The sequence below is a fragment of the Jaculus jaculus genome, chromosome 4 (genome assembly GCF_020740685.1).
Source record: "Jaculus jaculus isolate mJacJac1 chromosome 4, mJacJac1.mat.Y.cur, whole genome shotgun sequence".
NCBI lineage: Eukaryota > Metazoa > Chordata > Mammalia > Rodentia > Dipodidae > Jaculus > Jaculus jaculus.
In genome coordinates, this window is record NC_059105.1 from 168,263,225 (window position 1) to 168,283,466 (window position 20,242).

General features: G+C 42.8%; 1 protein-coding gene across 4 annotated transcripts in view; it reads right to left on the minus strand.

The window, feature by feature from the left end:
- Gramd1c (GRAM domain containing 1C) overlaps positions 1 to 20,242 on the minus strand; it is a 59,270-nt gene that overhangs the window by 24,755 nt on the left and 14,273 nt on the right. For all 4 annotated transcript variants that reach the window (XM_045147337.1, XM_045147338.1, XM_045147336.1 and 1 more), the window contains 2 exons: positions 19,759 to 19,921; positions 3,838 to 3,975 (listed from right to left, as the gene is read on the minus strand). In XM_045147337.1, coding sequence (XP_045003272.1) covers positions 3,838 to 3,975; positions 19,759 to 19,921 — 301 coding nt within the window. The remainder of the gene's footprint in view (positions 1 to 3,837; positions 3,976 to 19,758; positions 19,922 to 20,242) is intronic.

A 20,242-nucleotide genomic window follows, 5' to 3' on the forward strand; every position in this document is an offset into this window, starting at 1 on the left:
CTGCCTCTTTCTCTGTCGTTCTCAAATAAATAAATAAAAATAAACCAAAAAAATTTAAACAAAAGAAAACAAACAGCTCATCACACTGAGAAAAAACCTTAATCACCGCTCAACAATAAGACCTTGATACCCACTTGTGAAGAAACCGCATCGATGTTATGAAAACTCATGAGTGTTAGTGGCTGGTCTGACAAGATACTTAATCAATGTCAGGTGACAGACTATAAATGATTATAGTCATATAACCTTTTCTATACTAACAAGGTGATAGGATCATCTCTATATTTTTGGATCTTGGTCAAAATTCTCTTTTATTTACTTAGGGACAACACAAAGGATAAAACACACTTTGAACAGAAATATACCCTTAGAACAGAGCACCATGCAGGGAAGGTCATTCTACACATGCTAGGCACCGATGAACTCTATTTAAAGACCCGGCTAAAATGCCCAATGCCAGTAGCACACATAGACTTGGGTAATTACATGGTACACTCTCAAGTACAGGAGCCCTGTTTTAATGCATTTCCTATCACCAAAGGAATGAAGCAAGGCTTTGACATTCTCACCTTTCATACACCCAAGGGTTCAAAGAAGTATTGTAAACCTGCCTCTTAAGTACCTGGCAACATCTAACAACTAAGCAAAAACACGTCACACATCATAGAACCCATCATCTAGAATTTGCTGTAAAATTATTTAAGTACATGAAAAAAGATAAAACAATTCTAAAATACTTTTTCAGAAGATAACTTTGGTTGCATGTCAGACTCTTCCAGGAAAATGATACAAATAACCCATTGTTAATCAGAAGAATAATCAAAAGATATCATTGAACCTGACAGTTAAAACCTCATACTATTCAATAAAGCAACAATCAAAAGGGATAAAAATAATCTGGTTTTCCCATGAATGTTGCACTTATATTCTTACCACTTTTCACCAACAAGGACTACTATAATTTGGCAGAATATCCTGATTAATATCATATTAGAATAGCCAGTCCTCCAACACCTAAGTCCTTCCTCATATAAAAAGAAGTCTCGGGGCTGGAGAGATGGCCTAGCAGCTAAGGTGCTTGCCTGCAAAGCCAAAGGACCCAGGTTCGATTCCCCAGAACCCATGTAAGCCGGACGCACAAGGTAGCGCAAGCATTTGGAGTTCATTTGCAGTGGCTGGAGGTCCTGGTGTGCCCATTCTCTCTCTACCTGCCTATTTCTCTCTCTTTCTCAAATGAATACATTAAAAAATATATTTTTAAAAATCTTGAGTGAAATTGTAAGAAAGTAATAGCATACAAAAGGAAAAATCCATTTTGATGTAGTAAATTAAAATAAAAGGAATTTCAGAACAAATATTATAGGAATACTTTGATATAATAAAAAGCTTAGCCGGGCATGATGTCTTTAATCCCAGCACTCAGGAGGCAGAGGTAGGAAGATCGCTGAGAGTTCAAGGCCAGCCTGAGGCTACATAGTGAATTCCAGCTTAGGCTGGGCTAGAGTGAGACTCTACCTCAAACAAAAAAAGTGGGGGGAAGTTCACATCCATTAGAATGGCTATCATAAAAAATATAAAATAACAAGAGTTGATGCTATGTGGAGAAAGTGGAATGTCCATACTTTTCTGGTGGGACTATAAAATGATACAATCATAAAATACAACATGGTTGTTCCTCAAAAAATTAAGTACAGGGCTGGAGAGATGGCTTAGTGGTTAAGCACTTGCCTGTGAAGCCAAGGACCCCGGTTCGAGGCTCGGTTCCCCAGGACCCACGTTAGCCAGATGCACAAGGGGGCGCACGCGTCTGGAGTTCGTTTGCAGAGGCTGGAAGCCCTGGCGCGCCCATTCTCTCTCTCTCCCTCTATCTGTCTTTCTCTCTGTGTCTGTCGCTCTCAAATAAATAAATAAAAAATTAAAAAAAAAAATTAAGTACAGAGTTAGAATCAACAATTGCACCTCTAGGTATGCACCAGAAAAAGAACTGAAAGCCCGGACTTCAGCTTATGTACTAGTAACCATAGCAACATTTTTTTTTTCAATCCCAATGGATGAGGTTCATGTTCCCAAAGTTACAAAGTATCTGGAAACATCTGAGATAATTCATTGTCCAACTTACTAGAAGCTTCCCTGAGATATTTAACCAATCAGAACATTTATTGCATGATCAGAAAATCATTTTAGGAGCATAAGCAGTCTCCTACATGGAACTTTGAATTTTGTTCACTGAAATAGGTACTGTAACCATGATGAAACAAGCGGGCTTGCCAACATTCAGAGACACAGAACTCCTTATCAGCATCCTCAGAGCTCCTCAGTGCTAACACGATGCTGACATCTGTGTCTATCAATTTATTTCTCCTGCTTCTAAATTTTATGCAAAGAATGGGCTGGAGGACGGGCTGGAGAGATGGCTTAGCGGTTAAGCACTTGCCTGTGAAGCCTAAGGACCCCGGTTCGAGGCTCGATTCCCCAGGACCCACGTCAGCCAGATGCACAAGGGGGCGCACGCGTCTGGAGTTCATTTGCAGTGGCTGGAAGCTCTGGCGTGCCCGTTCTCTCTCTCTCTCCCTATCTGCCTCTTTCTCTCTCTCTCTCTCTCTCTCTCTCTCTCTGTCACTCTTAAATAAATAAAAATGAACAAAAATTTTTTTAAAAAAGGAGAAGTCACAGCTTCGGTGGCTACTGCTGAGCCACCTAGCCAAACACTTGTTCCAGTTTCTACTCAACTAGCATGCAGCTATTGTACAAGGGAGCCCTCCTGGACTGGGTTCGAGTCACATGAATAAGGCATTAGTGAATAATGCAGTTTTTAAAATGATGGTACCAACAGGTGTTGTTTACATACTAAGTATGTCCATAACTAAAAAAAAATAAACTTAAAAAGTATTTTGGGGGCTGGAGAGATGGCTCACTGGTTAAAGGCACTTGCTTACAAAGCCCGATGGCCTGGGTTCAATTCCCCAGTACCCATGTAAAAGCCACAGGCACAAAGTCATGCATGTATCTGGCGTTCATTTGCAATGGCAGGAGGCCCTGGCACACTAATTCTCTCTGTCTCGGTCTTTCTCTCTCTCTCTCTCTCTCTCTCTCTCTCGTTGCTTGCAAATAAATAAATGAATGAATATATAATTTTTCAAAATGTAGTTTTAAAAAAATATTTTATTTTTATTCATTTATTTGAGAGAGAGGCATATATAAAGAGAGAATGGGCACACCGGGGCCTCCAGCCACTGCAAACAAACTCCAGATGTATGCACCACCTTGTGCATCTGGCTTACATGGGTACTAGGGAACGGAACCAGGGTCCTTGGGCTTTGCAGGCAAGTGCCCTAAACACTAAGCCATCTCTCCAACCCTGTAATTTGTCTTTTTAAAGGGTCTGGATTTAATTCTAAGTACCATGTGTCTAATTAGATAATTATACTATTCACATGTGAATTTAGTCAAACATTTAAATACTGGTCTTTAAATTGCAATCACAAAGCTGGAGAGACGGCTTAGCAGTAAAGGCACTTTCCTTAGAAGCCTAAGGGTCCAGGTTTGATTCTCCAGGTCCCACGTAAACCATACGCACGAGGTGGTGCCAGCATCTGGAGTTCGTTTGCACTGGCTGGAGGCCCTGGGATGCCCATTCTCTCTGTCTCTCTCTTTCTCTCTCTCCCTCCCTTCCTCCCTCTAATAAATAAATAAATAATTTAATAAATTGCAACCATAAATTCAAGCATGTAGACTCCCCCCACCAGCCCCCGACTATGTAAATCAGTTTTAGATTCAGCCCTCTGAGGATAATCCTCCAAGCTTTGCTATTGGGTAAGGACAGAAGGACGGACCAACCTATTATATTTCTAGAAGTGGTGAATTTCTGCATAAAGCGTGAACTTGTGAAGAGCAACTCAAACATCCTCTCGGCGCTTATGTGAAAGACGCGGTTGATGTGAAGTCGTCCTGAAAGATCATTCTCAGGGATATTTTCTGAAACAAAACACAGTCGCAATTAAGGAAGGTAATTTTAAGATTTTTTTTCTGGGGGGGGGATCGCAATGATTAGCACATTCTAGGAAATTATCAGAACTGTAAATTGGAATTACATACATAGGTACTACATAGAATTAAATATAAACAGGGCATGGCCAAAAAAAAAAAAAAAAAAGTAAACCAGGTGTGGTGGAGCACGCCTTTAATCCCAGCACTCAGGAGGCAGAAGTAGGAGGATCGCCGTGCGTTCAAGGCCACCCTGAGACTACATAGTGAATTTCAGGTCAGCCTGACCTAAAGGGAGACCCTCAAAACAAAACTATATATATATATATGGAGAGAGAGAGAGAGAGAGAGAGAGATGATACAAGCAATAGGCAGTGTTCATCACAGATACAGAGATTAGCACGTTCTACCTCTGAATGTTCATGCATTTAGTGAATTGGAGGCATATTTGCTGCTTACACTAGCTCATTAGCCTTAATGATGCTTCTAGTTGATTTATTGCTGACTCGCCCAGAGGAGGAGCCGTCCTGCTCACAAGCCATTCTCAATACCCTGAAGTAAAAAGAATAGTATTCTTCAAAGCTAAATAACATCCAATAAAACAGAACATTTTCCTGTGAACTTGACAACGCAAACGATCTGTTGGAAACTACTGGGAGCAAGTGACAGGACCTCGGCTCACCTCTCCTCGTGCTCCCTGGAAACAGTAAGATAAAAGAGTACATGGCACCCAGTACAACTGAACAGTCAGACATTGTGCTCAGCGCCTTTCAAGCACTGTCTCTTCTCGGCCTGACTGCAGTCCCCTGGGATATGTGGCATTACCATCACCATCCCCATTTGACAGAAGAGGGAAACTAAGGCCCAGAGAGAACTGCCAAGTCTGGAAGGGCAGGAAGTGACTGGCCTGAAATTTAAGTTGACTCCAGCTCCAGAACACAGGGACTTTCCATTTCCCGCCAGAAAAGGCTGTCCAGAAGGCTGTCCTGGAGCAGACCACCAGAAAAGAGCCACGTGGGGTGGGGGTACGGATAAAAGCCCGGTGTAATCATAGAGCCAGTGGAAAGCTATCCAACACAAAATTTTGGTGATTTAAAGACAGGGATCACTTATTCTTTAATTTTTTTTGTTTTATTTTTATTTATTTATTTGAAAGTAACAAGCAGAGAAAGAGGGAGAGAGAGAGAGAATGGGCACACCAGGGCTTCCAGTCACTGCAAACAACTCCAGACGCGTGCGCCCCCTTGTGCATCTCGCTAAGGTGGGTCCTGGGGAATCGAGCCTCGAACCAGGGTCCTTAGGCTTCACAGGTAAGCATTTAACCACTAAACCATCTCTCCACCTCTCACTAAAGGACTGTGCTCCATCAATACACAATAAAAAGTATGACAAAAGCACCCCCAAAACTTCAGAAATCATACTCCAAGAATTAGCTGTGTAAAGCTCTAGGAGTTACTTGTGTGATGTGTCTATCAATATTAATCCGTGGGAGGCAGCCCGGTTCAATGAAAGGTCTACAAATCAGCAAAGCGTCGAACTCCAACTTCACCCCAGTCACTGCTGGTTCCCCCTCAGTAAATGACCTGTGTGCAAAGACCATAGGAACTCCAGGTAGAGACATGTATGCAAAAACACTTCGCCAGTTTCAAATAATAGCTCCTTCCGTGTAGAGACGCACCACTGGAATGAGGCAATTTGCTAAGGTTTTATAACTTCCCAGTCAGGCTTGGGAAATAGCTTTTACCAATGTACAAGTATTACATGTTCGTGATAAAATTACCTCAAATATTCACAAAGACAGCAAAAACCTATAGCGATTCAGTAGGTCCTGTTCATTTCTTCATAGGCTGCACCCCAGTTTGTGGCTTACCCTACCTGTTTAGCATTACTCTTGCGCACACGATTCTGTGTTCCACAGGAATGGAAACCATGTCAGCCCTGAACACTTGAAGCCAGTGCTTGGAATATAAAAAATGGTAAATGACTATTTGTAGTTGAACTTTTGTTGAAGTTGTTGTTTTGAGGTAGGATCTCACTCTAGCCCAGGCTGACCTGGAACTCACAGCAATCTCCCTACCTCTGCCTCCTGAGTGCTGGGATTAAAGTCGTACACGACCATGCCCAGCTTATTTCAACTTTTTTATTAGCTTATACTAATTGTACAAAATAATAGGCTTCATTGTGACATTTTCATACACGTTTATTTGGGAAGGAACTGATTATAATTGGAAAGCTAAAATATCTAGGACGTATGTTTTTATTTCTAGAACTTTGAATTTCAACCTTGTCTTTAAAAACTCTATATTTTAGAATAATTTAAGATTTGCATCTAGTTAAACTCGGCTTCGTTCCTTTCCTTCCCCCTAGTAATGGCCTTTTTTTCTATGCAGGGATTCAACTTTAAAAGCTATGTTGCATGCTGTTACTGTACCAACCTCTGGTACCTTCTAGTTCATTCATTTTGTCTTTTGTGACCATGACCCTTGGGAGAATATTGCTTAAGTATTTTATAGAATGTCCTTCAATTTGGCTTGCCTAATGTTTTTCCATAATGAGAGTTTTGGAAAGACTATCATAAACAAAATGCTCTTATCAAATAGGGAGTACAGGATATTAACCTGATATATGATGTCAGCCTTGACCATCTGGTTCAGATACTGTCTGGCAGATTTCTTCCCCATGAAGTTGCAGTGACCTCCTTCCTCTATTTTCCACTCATGGGAAATAAGTCACTAGCCTCAGCCCATACTCAATGGGAAGAGAACTAAGCTCTACGACCAGAAGAGGCATCTACACATATCACTCCAGAGGAAAGATGTGTGCTTTCTCCCCACTTATGTGGTTATTCAATCAACTATCAGTATGGACTTGTGAAATTATTATATTATTTATTTTTTATTTTATTTATTAGAGAGGCAGGTACAGAGAGAGAGACAGACAAACAGACAGAGAAAATGGGCATGCCAGGACTTCCAGCCACTGCATATGAACTCCAGACACATGCGCCACCTTGTGTATCTGGCTTACATGGGTCCTGTGGAATTGAAGCTTGGTCCTTTGGCTTTGCAGGCAAGTGCCTTAACGGCTAAGCCAGCTCTCCAGTCCTATTTTATTCTTTAGGTTGTAATCTAATACTAATACTATCACATTTACTTTGCTCTTTAACTAGACTCTCATTTGAGCTGTCTTGGATATTTTTTAATTTTTTTGTTTATTATTTTTATTTATTTATTTGAGAGTGACAGACAGAGAGAGAAAGAGGCAGAGAGAGAGAGAGAGAGAGAGAATGGGCGCGCCAGGGCCTCCAGCCACTGCAGACAAACTCCAGATGCATGCGCCCCCTTGTGCATCTGGCTAATGTGGGTCCTGGGAATTGAGCCTCGAACCAAGGTCCTTAGGCTTCACAGGCAAGTGCTTAACCACTAAGCCATCTCTCCAGCCCTGTCTTGGATATTTTTTTTGAGACAAACTGGTCTTTTTTTTTTTTTATGTGAGACAGTAAGAGAGAGCAGCAGAATTGATGCACTAGGGCCTCCAGACACTGCAATCAATCTCCAGATGCGCGCGCCACCTTGTGCATATGTGCAACCTTGCATGCTTGCATCACCTTGTGCATCTGGCCCATGTGGGACCTGGAGAGTCGAATGTGGGTCCTTAGGCTTCGCAGGCAAGCCCCCTAACTGCTAAGCCATCTCTCCAGCCCTTAGATATTTTTTGACATACCTTTCCCCCTTCCTTTTTCACTTTTCTATACATGTACTCGAACATATTGACTGTACAAAGTAGAGGGCTGCGTTTTCGCATTTCCACGCACACATGTAAAGTGGTTTGGTCATATTTCCCTGTTCTGTTGTCTTTCTTAGCCCTTTCTCTTCTTTCCCTCCACAGCCATATTAATCCCTTCCCATTTTACTTTTGTGTTCTTTGAATTTTTCCTGCATTTCACATATAAGAGAAAATGTATAATATTTGTCTTTGTGAGACTAGCTTATTTTACAGTAATCTCCAGTTCTATCCATTTTCCTGAAAACAACTTAATTTGATTCATTACATGAATGAGTAAAATCTCATTGTGTACATATCAAGGCGTCTTTATCCATTCATCCACCGATGGGCATTTAGGTGGACCCCAAAACTTGGCTCCTGAACAGTGAAGCAATAAAGATGGGTGAGCAGGGAGCTCTATAGTTAGCTGGCTCTGTTTCTTTGGGGCACGTACCACAAGTGGTACAGATGGGTCACATAGAACTTTCATTTTTTTTTCTTGGTGTTTGGGATTGTTTTGTTGTTTTGCTTTGTTTTGTTTTGCTTTTGGTTTTGGTTTCTTGTTTTGTTTTTTTAAGGTAGGGTCTCATTCTAGCCAAGGCTGACCTAGAATTCAGTATGTAGTCTCAGGCTGGCCTCAAAATCACAGTGATCCTCCTGCCCAAATGCTGGAATTAAAGGCGTGTGCCACCATGCCCAGCTTAGAAGTTTTATTTTTAATTTTTTGAAAAACGTCCATATTGATTTCCATAATGACTAGACTAACACACACAGCAGACATAAAGACAGTAAGAGTATAAAGGTTCCTTTTCCCCACATCCTCAGCAAAATTTGCTATTTTTTTGTTTTGTTTTCTTAATGACAACCATTCCAATGGGGTGAGACAGAATCTCAGTGCAGCTTTGACTGGCATTTCCTTGATGGCCAAGGATGTTAGTATTTTCATATGTAATGATTGGCCAGATTGTATATTTGAAAGTGCTCAGTTAATTTGTCCATTCACTAATTGGATTACTTGTAGCTTGGTTTAATTTTTCAAATATATTCTGGATATTAATCTGTGTGGGATATGAGTAACTGGCAAAGATTCCCTCCATTCTGTAGACAATCTTTTCACTCTATTGATTGTCTCTTTGGCTGTGCGGGAGCTTTTAAATGTAATACAATATGCTCCCGGACCAGCTGACACTTTCTCTGCACCATCCTTACAAGCAGCCATTTCTCTGAGGGGCCTAGAATTATAACTATTCAAAAGTAAGCTTCTTATTCATATGGAAAAGGAGAAATCACTTCAATACAGTATTTACATATTTCTCTTAAGTTCCATTGTTAAATAAGAGACTAAATTATGACTAATAAAAGTACAATTTACAGGGCTGCAGAGATGGCTGAGCAGTTAAGGCGCTTGCCTGCAAAGCCAAAGGGCCCAGGTTCAATTCCCCAGAACCCACGTTAGCCAGATGCACAAGGGGGCACACATGTGTGGAGTTTGTTTGCAGTGGCTAGAGGCCCTGGTGAGCCCATTCTCTCTCTCTCTCTCTCTCTCTCTCTCCCCTTCCCTCCCTTCCTCTTTCCCTCCCTCTTTCTCTGTCAAATAAATAAAAATAAATATTTTTTTAAGTACAATTTACTGTTGGGCGTGGTGGTGGGAGGCAGAGGTAGGAGGATCACCGTGAGTTTGAAACCACCCTGAGACTACATAGTGAATTCCAGGTCAGCCTGGGCTAAAGCGAAATCCTACCTTGAAAACAAATAAACAAACAAAAAGTACAATTTACTATATTACTTGTAGAAATTTAACTATCATATGTTTGGTACAAAATTTGTTCAAGAAAAGAAGTATGTGCAATAAATCATTTACATCTTGAATTATTCATTTATAAATTCATCACAGTAACTTTTTTTTAATTTTATTTATTTATTTATTTGAGAGTGACAGACACAGAGAGAAAGACAGATAGAGGAAGAGAGAGAGAATGGGCACGCCAGGGCTTCCAGCCTCTGCAAACGAACTCCAGACGCGTGCGCCCCCTTGTGCATCTGGCTAACGTGGGACCTGGGGAACTGAGCCTCGAACCGGGGTCCTTAGGCTTCACAGGCAAGCGCTTAACCGCTACGCCATCTCTCCAGCCCCACAGTCACTTTTTTGAGGAAAGTCCAACAGACTGGCCTTTTTTATGAGAGAAGGTGAGAGAGAGAGAATTGACATACCAGGGCCTCCAGCCACTGTAATCAAACTCCAGATGCATGTCCCACCTTGTGTGCATGTGTGACCTTGAACATGTGTCACCTTGTGCATGTGGCTTATGTGGGATATGGGGAGTCGAACATGGGTCCTTAGGCTTCACATGCAAGTACCTCAACCACTAAGCCATTTTTCCAGGCCCATCACACTAATATTTATCCAAATAACATCAAGTCAGCCAGTACTTTTTTTTTAGGTAGGGTCTCACAAGTTTTACGGGATCTTTGTTTTTTAAATTTTTATTTTATTTTATTTAGGTGCAAGCAGAGAGAGAAGAGAGAGAGGGGCAGAGAGAAAATGGGCATGCCAGGGTCTCTAGCCACTGCAAACAAACTCCAGATGCACCCACACCCTTGTGCATCTAACTTAGGGGAATACTGGAGAATTAAACCTGGGTCCTTTGGCTTCACAGACAAGCACCTTAACCGCTAAGCTATCTCTCCAGCCCATATATATATATAATTTATTTGCAAGCAGAGAGATCAGAGAGAGAGAGTACAGGCATACCACTGCAAAGGATCTCCTAGGTGCATGTGCCACTTTGTGCATCTGGCTTTATGTGGGTACTGGGGAATCAAGCCCTGGTCATCAGGCTTTGCAGGCAAACACCTTAACCACTGAGCCACCCCTCCAGCCATTAGTCGTACTTTTTAAATGGGGAAAGGGGCACTGCTTAACTCAGGAGCAGGTTGCCATTGTGAATAATGCAGAAATACTATCTCAAACATCACCTTGAAAACAGCCAGTGGAAATATGTGAAGTGAAGAAGGTAAATGGAGGGCAAATGTATTGACATGAAGCTGCTGCAAGGTTTTGAGGTGCCTAAAATGGACTAGGTGAGCATGAAAGGAAAACAGTTGTGCTTGGCCTGCAAGTCACTGAGAAACCAAGCTGGAGCTGAGCTGGAAAACTCCTCCCTGTAGAACAGCTGACAGAGAGAGACATCATCAGTGAGATAAACAACAGTGGACACTGCAAGTCTTATGCTTAGCCAGTCAAGCCAAATGAGCCAATGGGTGCAATAGTGGCATGTCTGCTATGGGGGAAACCAACCACCCTCTATTTGACTAGTGGCCTGTTCTGTGGGAGGGAATACATGCCTAGTACTGAAAACCTAGTCAGAAGCCTATGGTGGGGGAGATCACCAGCCCTAGGGGAGTAACACCTGCTGGTGATTGGCTAAATGCATATATTATGTTGTCCAAACTTAACCGTAAGCACCTCTCTTAATGCTCATACCTGTATATTAATGCCATTCTCACTTTTGGTTAGTGAAGCTCCTCTTTTCAGATGGTGGTGACCACTGGGATGACTCAAAAGGCACCATGGTGCGGAGAAGAAGTGACAGAGGAGTGCTCATCACTGAAACATCTCTATTACACCTTCCAAGGCACAGGGTCCATTGCAGAAGAGGTGGTAGAAAGAATGTAAGAGCCAAAGGAAGGGTAGGACTCCTTACAACGTGCTCCCCCCAGGCACAGAATGGCCCGGATATCCATAACCTTGAAGTGCATGGTACTACCTACATAAGACCTTCAAGAAGGAAAAGATGACATTAAAATAAGAGAGACTAAGAGGGGGCGGGCGTGTGATGGAGGGTGGATTTATGAAGGGAAAAGTGTGGGGGAATTATGCTTGATTATCATTATAGAACTTGTCAATAAAAAAGATTTTTAGGGCTGGAGAGATGGCTTAGCAGTTAAGCGCTTGCCTATGACACCTAAGGACCCCAGTTCGAGGCTCGGTTCCCCAGGACCCACCTTAGCCAGATGCACAAGGAGGCGCACACGTCTGGAGTTCATTCGGAGTGGCTGGAAGCCCTGGCGCGCCCATTCTCTCTCTCTCTCTCTCCCTCTCTCTCCCTCTCTCTCTCTCTCTATCTGCCTCTTTCTCTCTCTGTCACTCTCAAATAAACAAATAAAACGCTTTTAAAAGTATTTTTAAAGATATTTTTAAAAAATAGCTGGGCATGGAAGCACATGCCTTTAATCCCAGCACTCAGGAGGAAGACGTAGGAGGATCACTTTGAGTTCGAGGCCACCCTAAGATTACATAGTGAATTCCAGGTCAGCCTGGACCAGACTGAGACCCTATCTTGAAAAAAATAAATAAATAAATAAATAAAATAAAACAAACAGTTGTGGAGTTTAATTTGGCAACTAAGGACATACAGTCTCTGTCCCTCTCCTTGTTCCAGGTGTCAAACTGCTCAGGTAGAATTAGATCATCACATTCAAGTCTAACTTCCACTACACGTACTTCAGTTAAGCAGCACATCAGAGACACAGGGCCGGAAACCACTGCAGTTGCCTCCATGAGACATTCCACAATGCTGTGTTGTTCAGTCCTGTCAGGACACACGAGCTGAGAGCAAGCCCCTGTATCAAAACAATCCGGGCAAGCTGTCCCTGAACTCTTGATCTTGGTGTCTCGGCCTCCCACGTGCTAAGAGGCATGTGCTATCAAACCCAGCTGTAGTTTACCTTTCCTAAAAACTGGTACCCCCTATCTTCTTATATTCTTCACAACTGAAAAAAAAAAAAAGTTCAACTGAGTTATGTTGCTTAAAAACACAAGTGAGGTAACTATCAACACAACTTCTGCAGTTGCTGCTCCATTGTTGGGACAAACGCCCAACCAGAAGAGCTTATGGGAGGAAAGGGCTTATTTCAGGCTGACAGATTCCAGGGGAAGCTTCACCATGGCAGAAGAAGCCGGCTCAGTTCAGCATCCACAGCAGAGAGAGAGAAGCTGCCTGGTGTGGTGGTGTACGCCTTTAATGGAAGCACTTAGAGGCTGAGCTAGAGGGTCACTGTGAGCTCACGGCCAGCCTCAGACTAATTCTAGGTCAGCCTGGACCAGAACAAGACCCTACCTCAAAAAGGGAGAGAGAGAGAGAAATAAAGAGGGCTTGCCTTAGCAGTTAAGGCACTTGCCTGTGAAGCCTAAGGACCCAGGTTTAACTCCCCAGTGCCCACATAAGTCAGATATACAAGGTGACACACGCATCTGGAGTTCATTTGCAGTGGCTGGAGGCCCTGGAATACGTGCCCATTCTCTCTATATCTATCTGCCCCTCTCTCTTTCTCAAATTATTTAGTATTAAGAAGAAAGAAGGAAGGAAAAAAGAAAAGAAAGGAAGGAAGAGAGAAAAGCCAACAATCACCAGAGCTCAAACTGGTTCTTCACACACTTAGGAGGGCTGGACTCAAGATTCATCCCCAGTGACACACCTCCAGCTGGCATCTGTGAGATTAATTAACCTATGAGAGACTTAAATAGGAAACTTAATCTTAATTTAAAAAAAAAAAAAAAAGCACCTGAGTCTATGAGGCCATTTGCAGTCAAACCAGCACAATAACCTGGTTTAATATCATGGCTGCTTCTGAGAAACAGTAGCCTAGTTTATAGCTTTGGCCAGAGGTCTACTTGTTCTCACCTTCATTAATTAATAAGCATTTTCTAATATTCCAAGTCCCATGATGCTTTGCCTGGCTTGGCCTATAGTTCATCTTATTTTGTCAGCTGCAGGTCAAGAATTCCCAGTTTGTTTTTCTTTTGTGTCTTTCCCAATGACCTAATCTTGGCTTCCATTCTTGGCATGGAGACTTGGTTAAGAAGTCCTGTCACATCAGGTTCTGTTACCATGACATGGACCAGGAATCTCAGTCACTTTGTCACCGTCCACGCATGGCTCTACCTCCTGCACAGAGCTTTCACAGTCTGCTCATGACACCAGAAAGGGGACGGAGGCAGCCAAGATCCTGACAGGCAGCAGACTGTCATGCCCCAAAGACACAGTCATGCTCCCTTGCACAGCAATTCATCTTTATTTGCCAAGACACTCCCAGCATTTTCTCAGATGTCTGAAACTCCTCCCCAGCTTCCTAGGCTATGGAAAAATCTGTCACCCAACAACCCTGTAAATCAATGATGAAGTTCTGTAGCCTACTCTGTGAATCTATCAAAGTGTAGAATTAATAATATGATTTAGCATGATGAAACACAATGCTTAGTGCTCAACAATGTTCAGCAGCTAGGGACCAGAGCCTGTTTTGGAAGTATGGAAATATGTCTCATAAAGGAACCCTCACTCTCAGCAGGTTCCAAACTACCTAGGTAGAATTAGATCATCAAAAATGGCAGATTTGAGTTAGAGAGATGGGTTAGCAGTTAATGCACTTGACTGAGGACCCAGGTTCAATTCTCCTGGTCCCATGAAAGCCAGATGCACAAGGTGGCACATGCATCTGGACTTCTTTTGCAGTGGATAAAGGCCCTGGTGCACCCATTCCCTCTCTCTCTCTTCCTTTCTCTTTGTCTCAAATAAAAATATATTTAAAAAATTTTTAAGCCAGGTGTGATGACGCACGCCTTTAATCCCAGCACTCAGGAGGCAGAGGTAGGAGGAGCTCCATGAGTTCGAGGCCACCCTGAGACTACATAGTTAATTCCAGGTCAGCCTGGGCCAGAGAGAGACTCTACCTCAAAAAACAAAACAAAACAAATTTAAACTTTTAAAACTGGCACCTTTGAGTCAAACTTCTGCTTTCGGGACTTCAGTTAAATGGCACGTCAGAGCTACAGGGCCAGAAACCACTTTAGTTTTCTCAGTGAGATGTTCCTCAAGGCTATTTTGGTTGGTCCTGTCAGGATATATGACTCTAGAACAAGTCTCTGTATCAAAATAACCCAGTGTCTTCTCCCCTAAACTACAGCATCTGAGGGATGGAAAAGGGAAAAAGGGAGACCTTCACAAAGTACATCAAAACACTACCATTTTAGATAACCATGATGGTAAATGCCTGTAACCCCAACACTCAGGGGCAAGAGGATGGCCACAAGTTTGAGGCCAGCCTGTGGCCAGCGGAGTTTCAGGACAGCCATGGTTACCCAGTCATGTCCTGTCTCAAAAAGACACCATAAGGGCTGGAGAGATGGCTTAGCAGTTAAGGCGTTTGCCTGCAAACCCAAAGGACCCAGGTTCCATTCCCAAGGACCCACGTTAGCCAGATGCACAAGGGGGCGCATGCGTCTGGAGTTTGTTTGCACTGACTGGAGGCCCTGGTGCACCAATTCTCTACCTTTCTGCCTCTCCCTCCCTCCCTCTTTATCAGTCAAATAAGTAAATAAATAAAAATATTAAAAAATACTTTTAAAAAAAACACCATAAGGGCTGGAGAGATGGCTTAGTGGTTAAGGCACTTGCCTACAAAGCCTAAGGACCCATGTTCCACTCTCCAAATCCCATGTTAGCCAGATGCACAAAGGTGAGGCAAGCGCAAGGTCACATGTGCCCACTAGGTGGTGCAAGTGCCTGGAGTTCTATTACAGTGGCTGAGGCCCTTGTGTGCCAATTCTCTTTAAAATTAAAAAAAAAAAGGCAACATAAAATGAAACAAAACATACACACACACACACACACACACACACACACACACATTTCCAAATCTTCTGGGATGGTTTACTTCTTTTGACCTTTTCCATTTTCTCCCTAGTTTATTGCCTCAAGTGCCTTCATAATTTTACCACCTTAAGAAAATAGCAAGAAGTAGACTCATTGTCATCCCATTTGATAGATCTGACAAGCCTGGGACTTTGGAACTCACTTAGGGAAAACAGCAGGAGTGCTTTCATTGTTATGCAGTGACGATCTAACATGAAAAATAATTCATCCCATTCCCCTTAACTATGGAATAAAGAAGGCCGAGAGTTCCGTGTAAGGCCTTACTAGAGTCAGGGCCACACATGCCCCAGGCCACCATGCAGTGACCACACCACTGTCGTTCCGTGTCACTAGACAGGCATATGCACAGCTGCTAAGTTTTACTGCTGTCACCTATGTAACTTCCCATTAAATGTTTCCTTTTGCGGAAACCCAGTGATAAAATGAGTTTTAAGCGCTACTCTTTAAAAGAAAGAGAAAACTAACGATTGCTTGCTTTGGTGTCACTTACCTATTTGGCCACTGGGTGCCAGAGTGGATCTTTCTAGAGCCCTAACTTCCATCCGGAAGCACATGAGTGACTCCTAAATAATAAGGACACTCCCCCGGTTAGCAGTATCGAGAGAAAGTAGACAGATGGCGTGGCTTGCTATGAAACTTTCCCCTGAACAACAGGGTGTGTGTGTGATGCGTGTGTCGTTGATGCACATGTGGGCAGGGGAGAAATCCAAGGTGCCCTCCTCCGGATGTATTTCCTTAAGACAGTTTCTCACTCAACCAAGAGCTGTTGTTTTGATCAGTAAGCCCCAGCAATTTTCCAATCTCCACCCTCAGAATAGTGGGGTGACAAACGTGTTGCCAACACCCAGCTTTTTTTTTAAATTTAAACTTTACACTCAGCTTTTTTTTTTAAAATTTAAACTTTAAAAAAAATTTTGTTTTTTTATTTATTTGAGAGTGACAGAGAGAGAAAGAGACAGAGAGAGGGAGAATGGGCGCGCCAGGGCCTCCAGCCACTGCAAACGAACTCCAGATGCGTGCACCCCTTTGTGCACCTGGCTAACGTGGGACCTGGGGAACCGAGCCTCGAACCGGGGTCCTTAGGCTTCACAGGCAAGCGCTTAACCACTAAGCCGTCTCTCCAGCCCCACACCCAGCTTTTTAAAGTGGGTGCTTGGGGCATCAAACTTGGGCATTCTCAGGCCCCTGTGCTTAAGAGGCAAGCACACTCTTAGCCCTGGAGCCGTCTCCCCAGCCTCTGACTAACGTTTTATTTGTATTATAGTCTCGACTTTTGTCTGCCTCTCTCCTCCTCTACCTTGTCTCACTCTATCTCCCTCCACACAGCAAGATGATCAGCAGGAGCGTCCTGTTAGAACTAAACGAAGGCCGAGCAGGGGGACACTTGGGCTGCACAGCGCTGACGACAAAGCATCCTTATTCCCCTGCAGCGTCGGTGTGCCTGGACACACATGGGGACACAGAACGAACCTGAGGCGTCTCTGCCCCACCTTCTTTGAGGTGGGGTCTTCTGCTGCTGGAAACAAGCTGCCAGGACTGCAAATGTCACCTGACCAGCTGGCTCCAGTTTTGGATTCGCCCAGCTCTGCCGCCCACTGTGACCAGCACACTGGGGTCACAGACGCGTGAGCTGCTTTGCATCTGGTTTCACATGGGTGCCGGGGAATTGAACCCAGGCTGACAGGCTTTGCAAGCAAGAGCTTTTAACCTGCTGAGCCATCTCCCCAGTCCCGGTTAGGTTATTTCTGGGTACCATGTTGTTGTTATTATGATCATTATTATTATTATGTCTTGATAAAGTTTGAACTAAAACACAGGCTAAGTTTTCTGGATTTTTCTAGGTACAATCTTACAAAGAGAAACATGTTAAAAATCAGTTAATTATAGCGATTTATTACAGGTAAGATTGTTTTGTGCTCTGGGCACTTTTAAAAAAATTATTACTATATTATTATTAGTTATGTGCACAGTGTGTATACAGCCACGTTGGTACCATCATTAGCCTCCTCCCCCCTCTGCAGGGACCCTCCTCGTTGGGGAATGTGGGTCATGCACTGTGGGGGTAGCCATCAGTTATGGGTAAGAAGCAATATCTCTGTGCATAATGTCCCAACACGTGGCTCTAACAATCTTTCTGCCCCCTCTTCCGCAAATTTCCCTGAGCCATGTTCGATTTGTTTTAGGTCTACTTCAGTGATGAGGTCTTGGGAGCCTCTGTGTCTCTGGATCTCTGGTTTGGTAGGAGTTGAGTGTTCTCTGTGTCTGTCTCCTTCACCCTTGTGCTGATACCAGGTTCACCAAGAAAGCAGCACTCTTGCTCATTTCCCCAATTCCTCTATGGTTTCAGCGAGGGCCCTGTAGTATTAACAGTTATCTTTGTAATAAATTTCAATGATAGAATGTTTCTCTAAATGTGCATTGAAGTTAAATTTAAAAATTAAACATAAATTGACTAAAATAAATCAGTTCCGAAGCAATTATGTTTCACCTTCAAAAATTTATCCTTTTATTCTAATATAACAATAGCAAAAGGCTTGTATGTCCCCACATAGGGAACTGAATCATCTTGTGTGTAACACCAACGCAGGACTTTGTGCTTAAGATTTCTTTCCAAGGAATTTTAGAAATCTTCTTTCTCTCTTTATGGAAGCTACCTAATAATTTAAGTTAACAATAATCTCAGAATGTAGCCCTGCCTGTCTAGCTGTTTTCATAATACAAAAAGCAGCTCACTGTAACCTTTGCCAGTGAGTCCCTTAAAAAAAAAAAAAAAAAAAAAAAAAAGAACAGGAAGAGAAAGAAGAACAGGAAGAGGAGGAAGAAGAGGAGGAAAAGAAACAAGAATTTGGGATGTACTGGAGTTAAATAAAAATAACATTGGAGGGGGGAGGGAGGGAATTAACATGGGATTTTTTTTATAATCATGGAAAATGCTAATAAAAATTTAAAAAAAACATAACATTGGAGCCGTGTGTTGTGGCGCACGCCTTTAATCCCAGCACTCAGGAGGCAGAGGTAGTAGGATCAAGGATCGCTGAGAGTTCAAGGCCATCCTGAGACTACATAGTGAATTCCTGGTCAGCCTGGGCTAGAGGGAGACCTTACCTTGGGAAAAAGAAAAAAAAGAGAGAGAGAACATTGTACTGAGAGACTAAGTCCCCAAACCCCCCCATACAAAGTAGTACATGATTTTAGACTTATCTCTCAATTTCTTATTTCTCCACCCTTAAAACAAGGATAATTTAGATACACTGACAAGCCATTCTACCTGTGGAGTGTGAGTGTTTTACCAGGCATGCACATATTTAGTAACAAATTTGATTTTCCATTAGCATGGGTCTGCTTCCATTGCCTGAAAGCTTAGATTCTTAAAAACCAGTGTTGGAAAATTTCCAAATTCTAGGAGAAGCAAAGATGGGATAGATTTAACAGATTTTTCTCCTGCTTTCTTTGTTTTGTTTTGTTTTGTTTTGTTTTGTTTTGTTTTGTTTTGTTTTTCCAGGTAAGGTCTTGCTCTAGCCCAGGCTGACCTGGAATTCACTATGTAGTCTCAGGCTGGCCTTGAACTCATGGAGATCCTCCTGCCTCTGCCTACTGAGTGCTGGGATTAATGGCGTGAGCCACCACGCCAGGATCTTTTTTCTGTTTTTTTATAGGCTGAAACTACCCAATGGAAGTCTCAATGTGCACATACCCAATACAAAGAGAAGTATGAAAAGACATGCATAGGACTGTATTCAAATGCATAAGAAATTCTTGGGGCTGAGTAAATGGCGCAGTCGGTAAAGTGTCTGCTTTACGAAGATGAAGACCTGCATTCAATTCCCCAGCCCCCGTGTAAAATGCTGGGAAGGGCCAAGTGCCTGTAATCCCAGCACTGGGAAGACAGAGACAGAGGATCCCTGGAGCTCAGCTAGTCTAGCCTAACCGGTGAGCTCCTTGTCTCAAAGGAGACAAATGATGACCTGACCTCCACACACACATGCATGACACATGCACGCACCCACACATGAACACACATAATACACGCATGTATGCATGCCATGCATACTCACATACATTAAAAATGAATTTACAAAATTTGGGGGGGGGGAACAGGCTGGAGAGAGTTAAAGCCTCTTGCTTGCAAAGCCGGCCAGCCTGGATTCAGTTCCCCAGTACCCACATAAATCCAGATGCACAACGTGGTGTGTGCCTCTGGAGTTCATCTGCAGCAGCTGGAGGTCCTGGTGTGCCCATACTTTTTCTTTCTCTTTACAAATAAACATATAAATACATTTAAAAAGAAATGCTTTACCTTCATCGACAGAATCTGAAGTGCTGCTTTTGTCTAGAGAAAGATACTCATTTTTGTTTAAGTCCACTGATTTTGAAGGCACTCTGCTGGGTCTCTTGTCAGAAGCCAGTGCAGGACTCTTTTTGATATGTTTCTCACTTTGGGGTTCCTCTTTTCCTAATCCCTAAAAGACAAACAATACAGTAGAAAAGTAAAAACCTGATTTGAAGCTTAGATTTTTACAGTAAGACCTTTAATGTTAAAGGCGGTTCCGAATGTTGCTCTTTGAAAGTCATTATAGCATTTGTGTGTTCAGGTCGAATCACGTTTCTAATGCGGCTCATCAAACATGAATGAATAGTACACATCATCCTGAAGTCTTCTACACAGTAATGAGAAACAAAGATATGAATAACGTCACATAAAGGGAGCCCAGGGAAAGCTGACATCATATGAATCATTTAAGAAGAAGAAAGAGCCAGGCGCCGTGGCGCACATCTTTGAT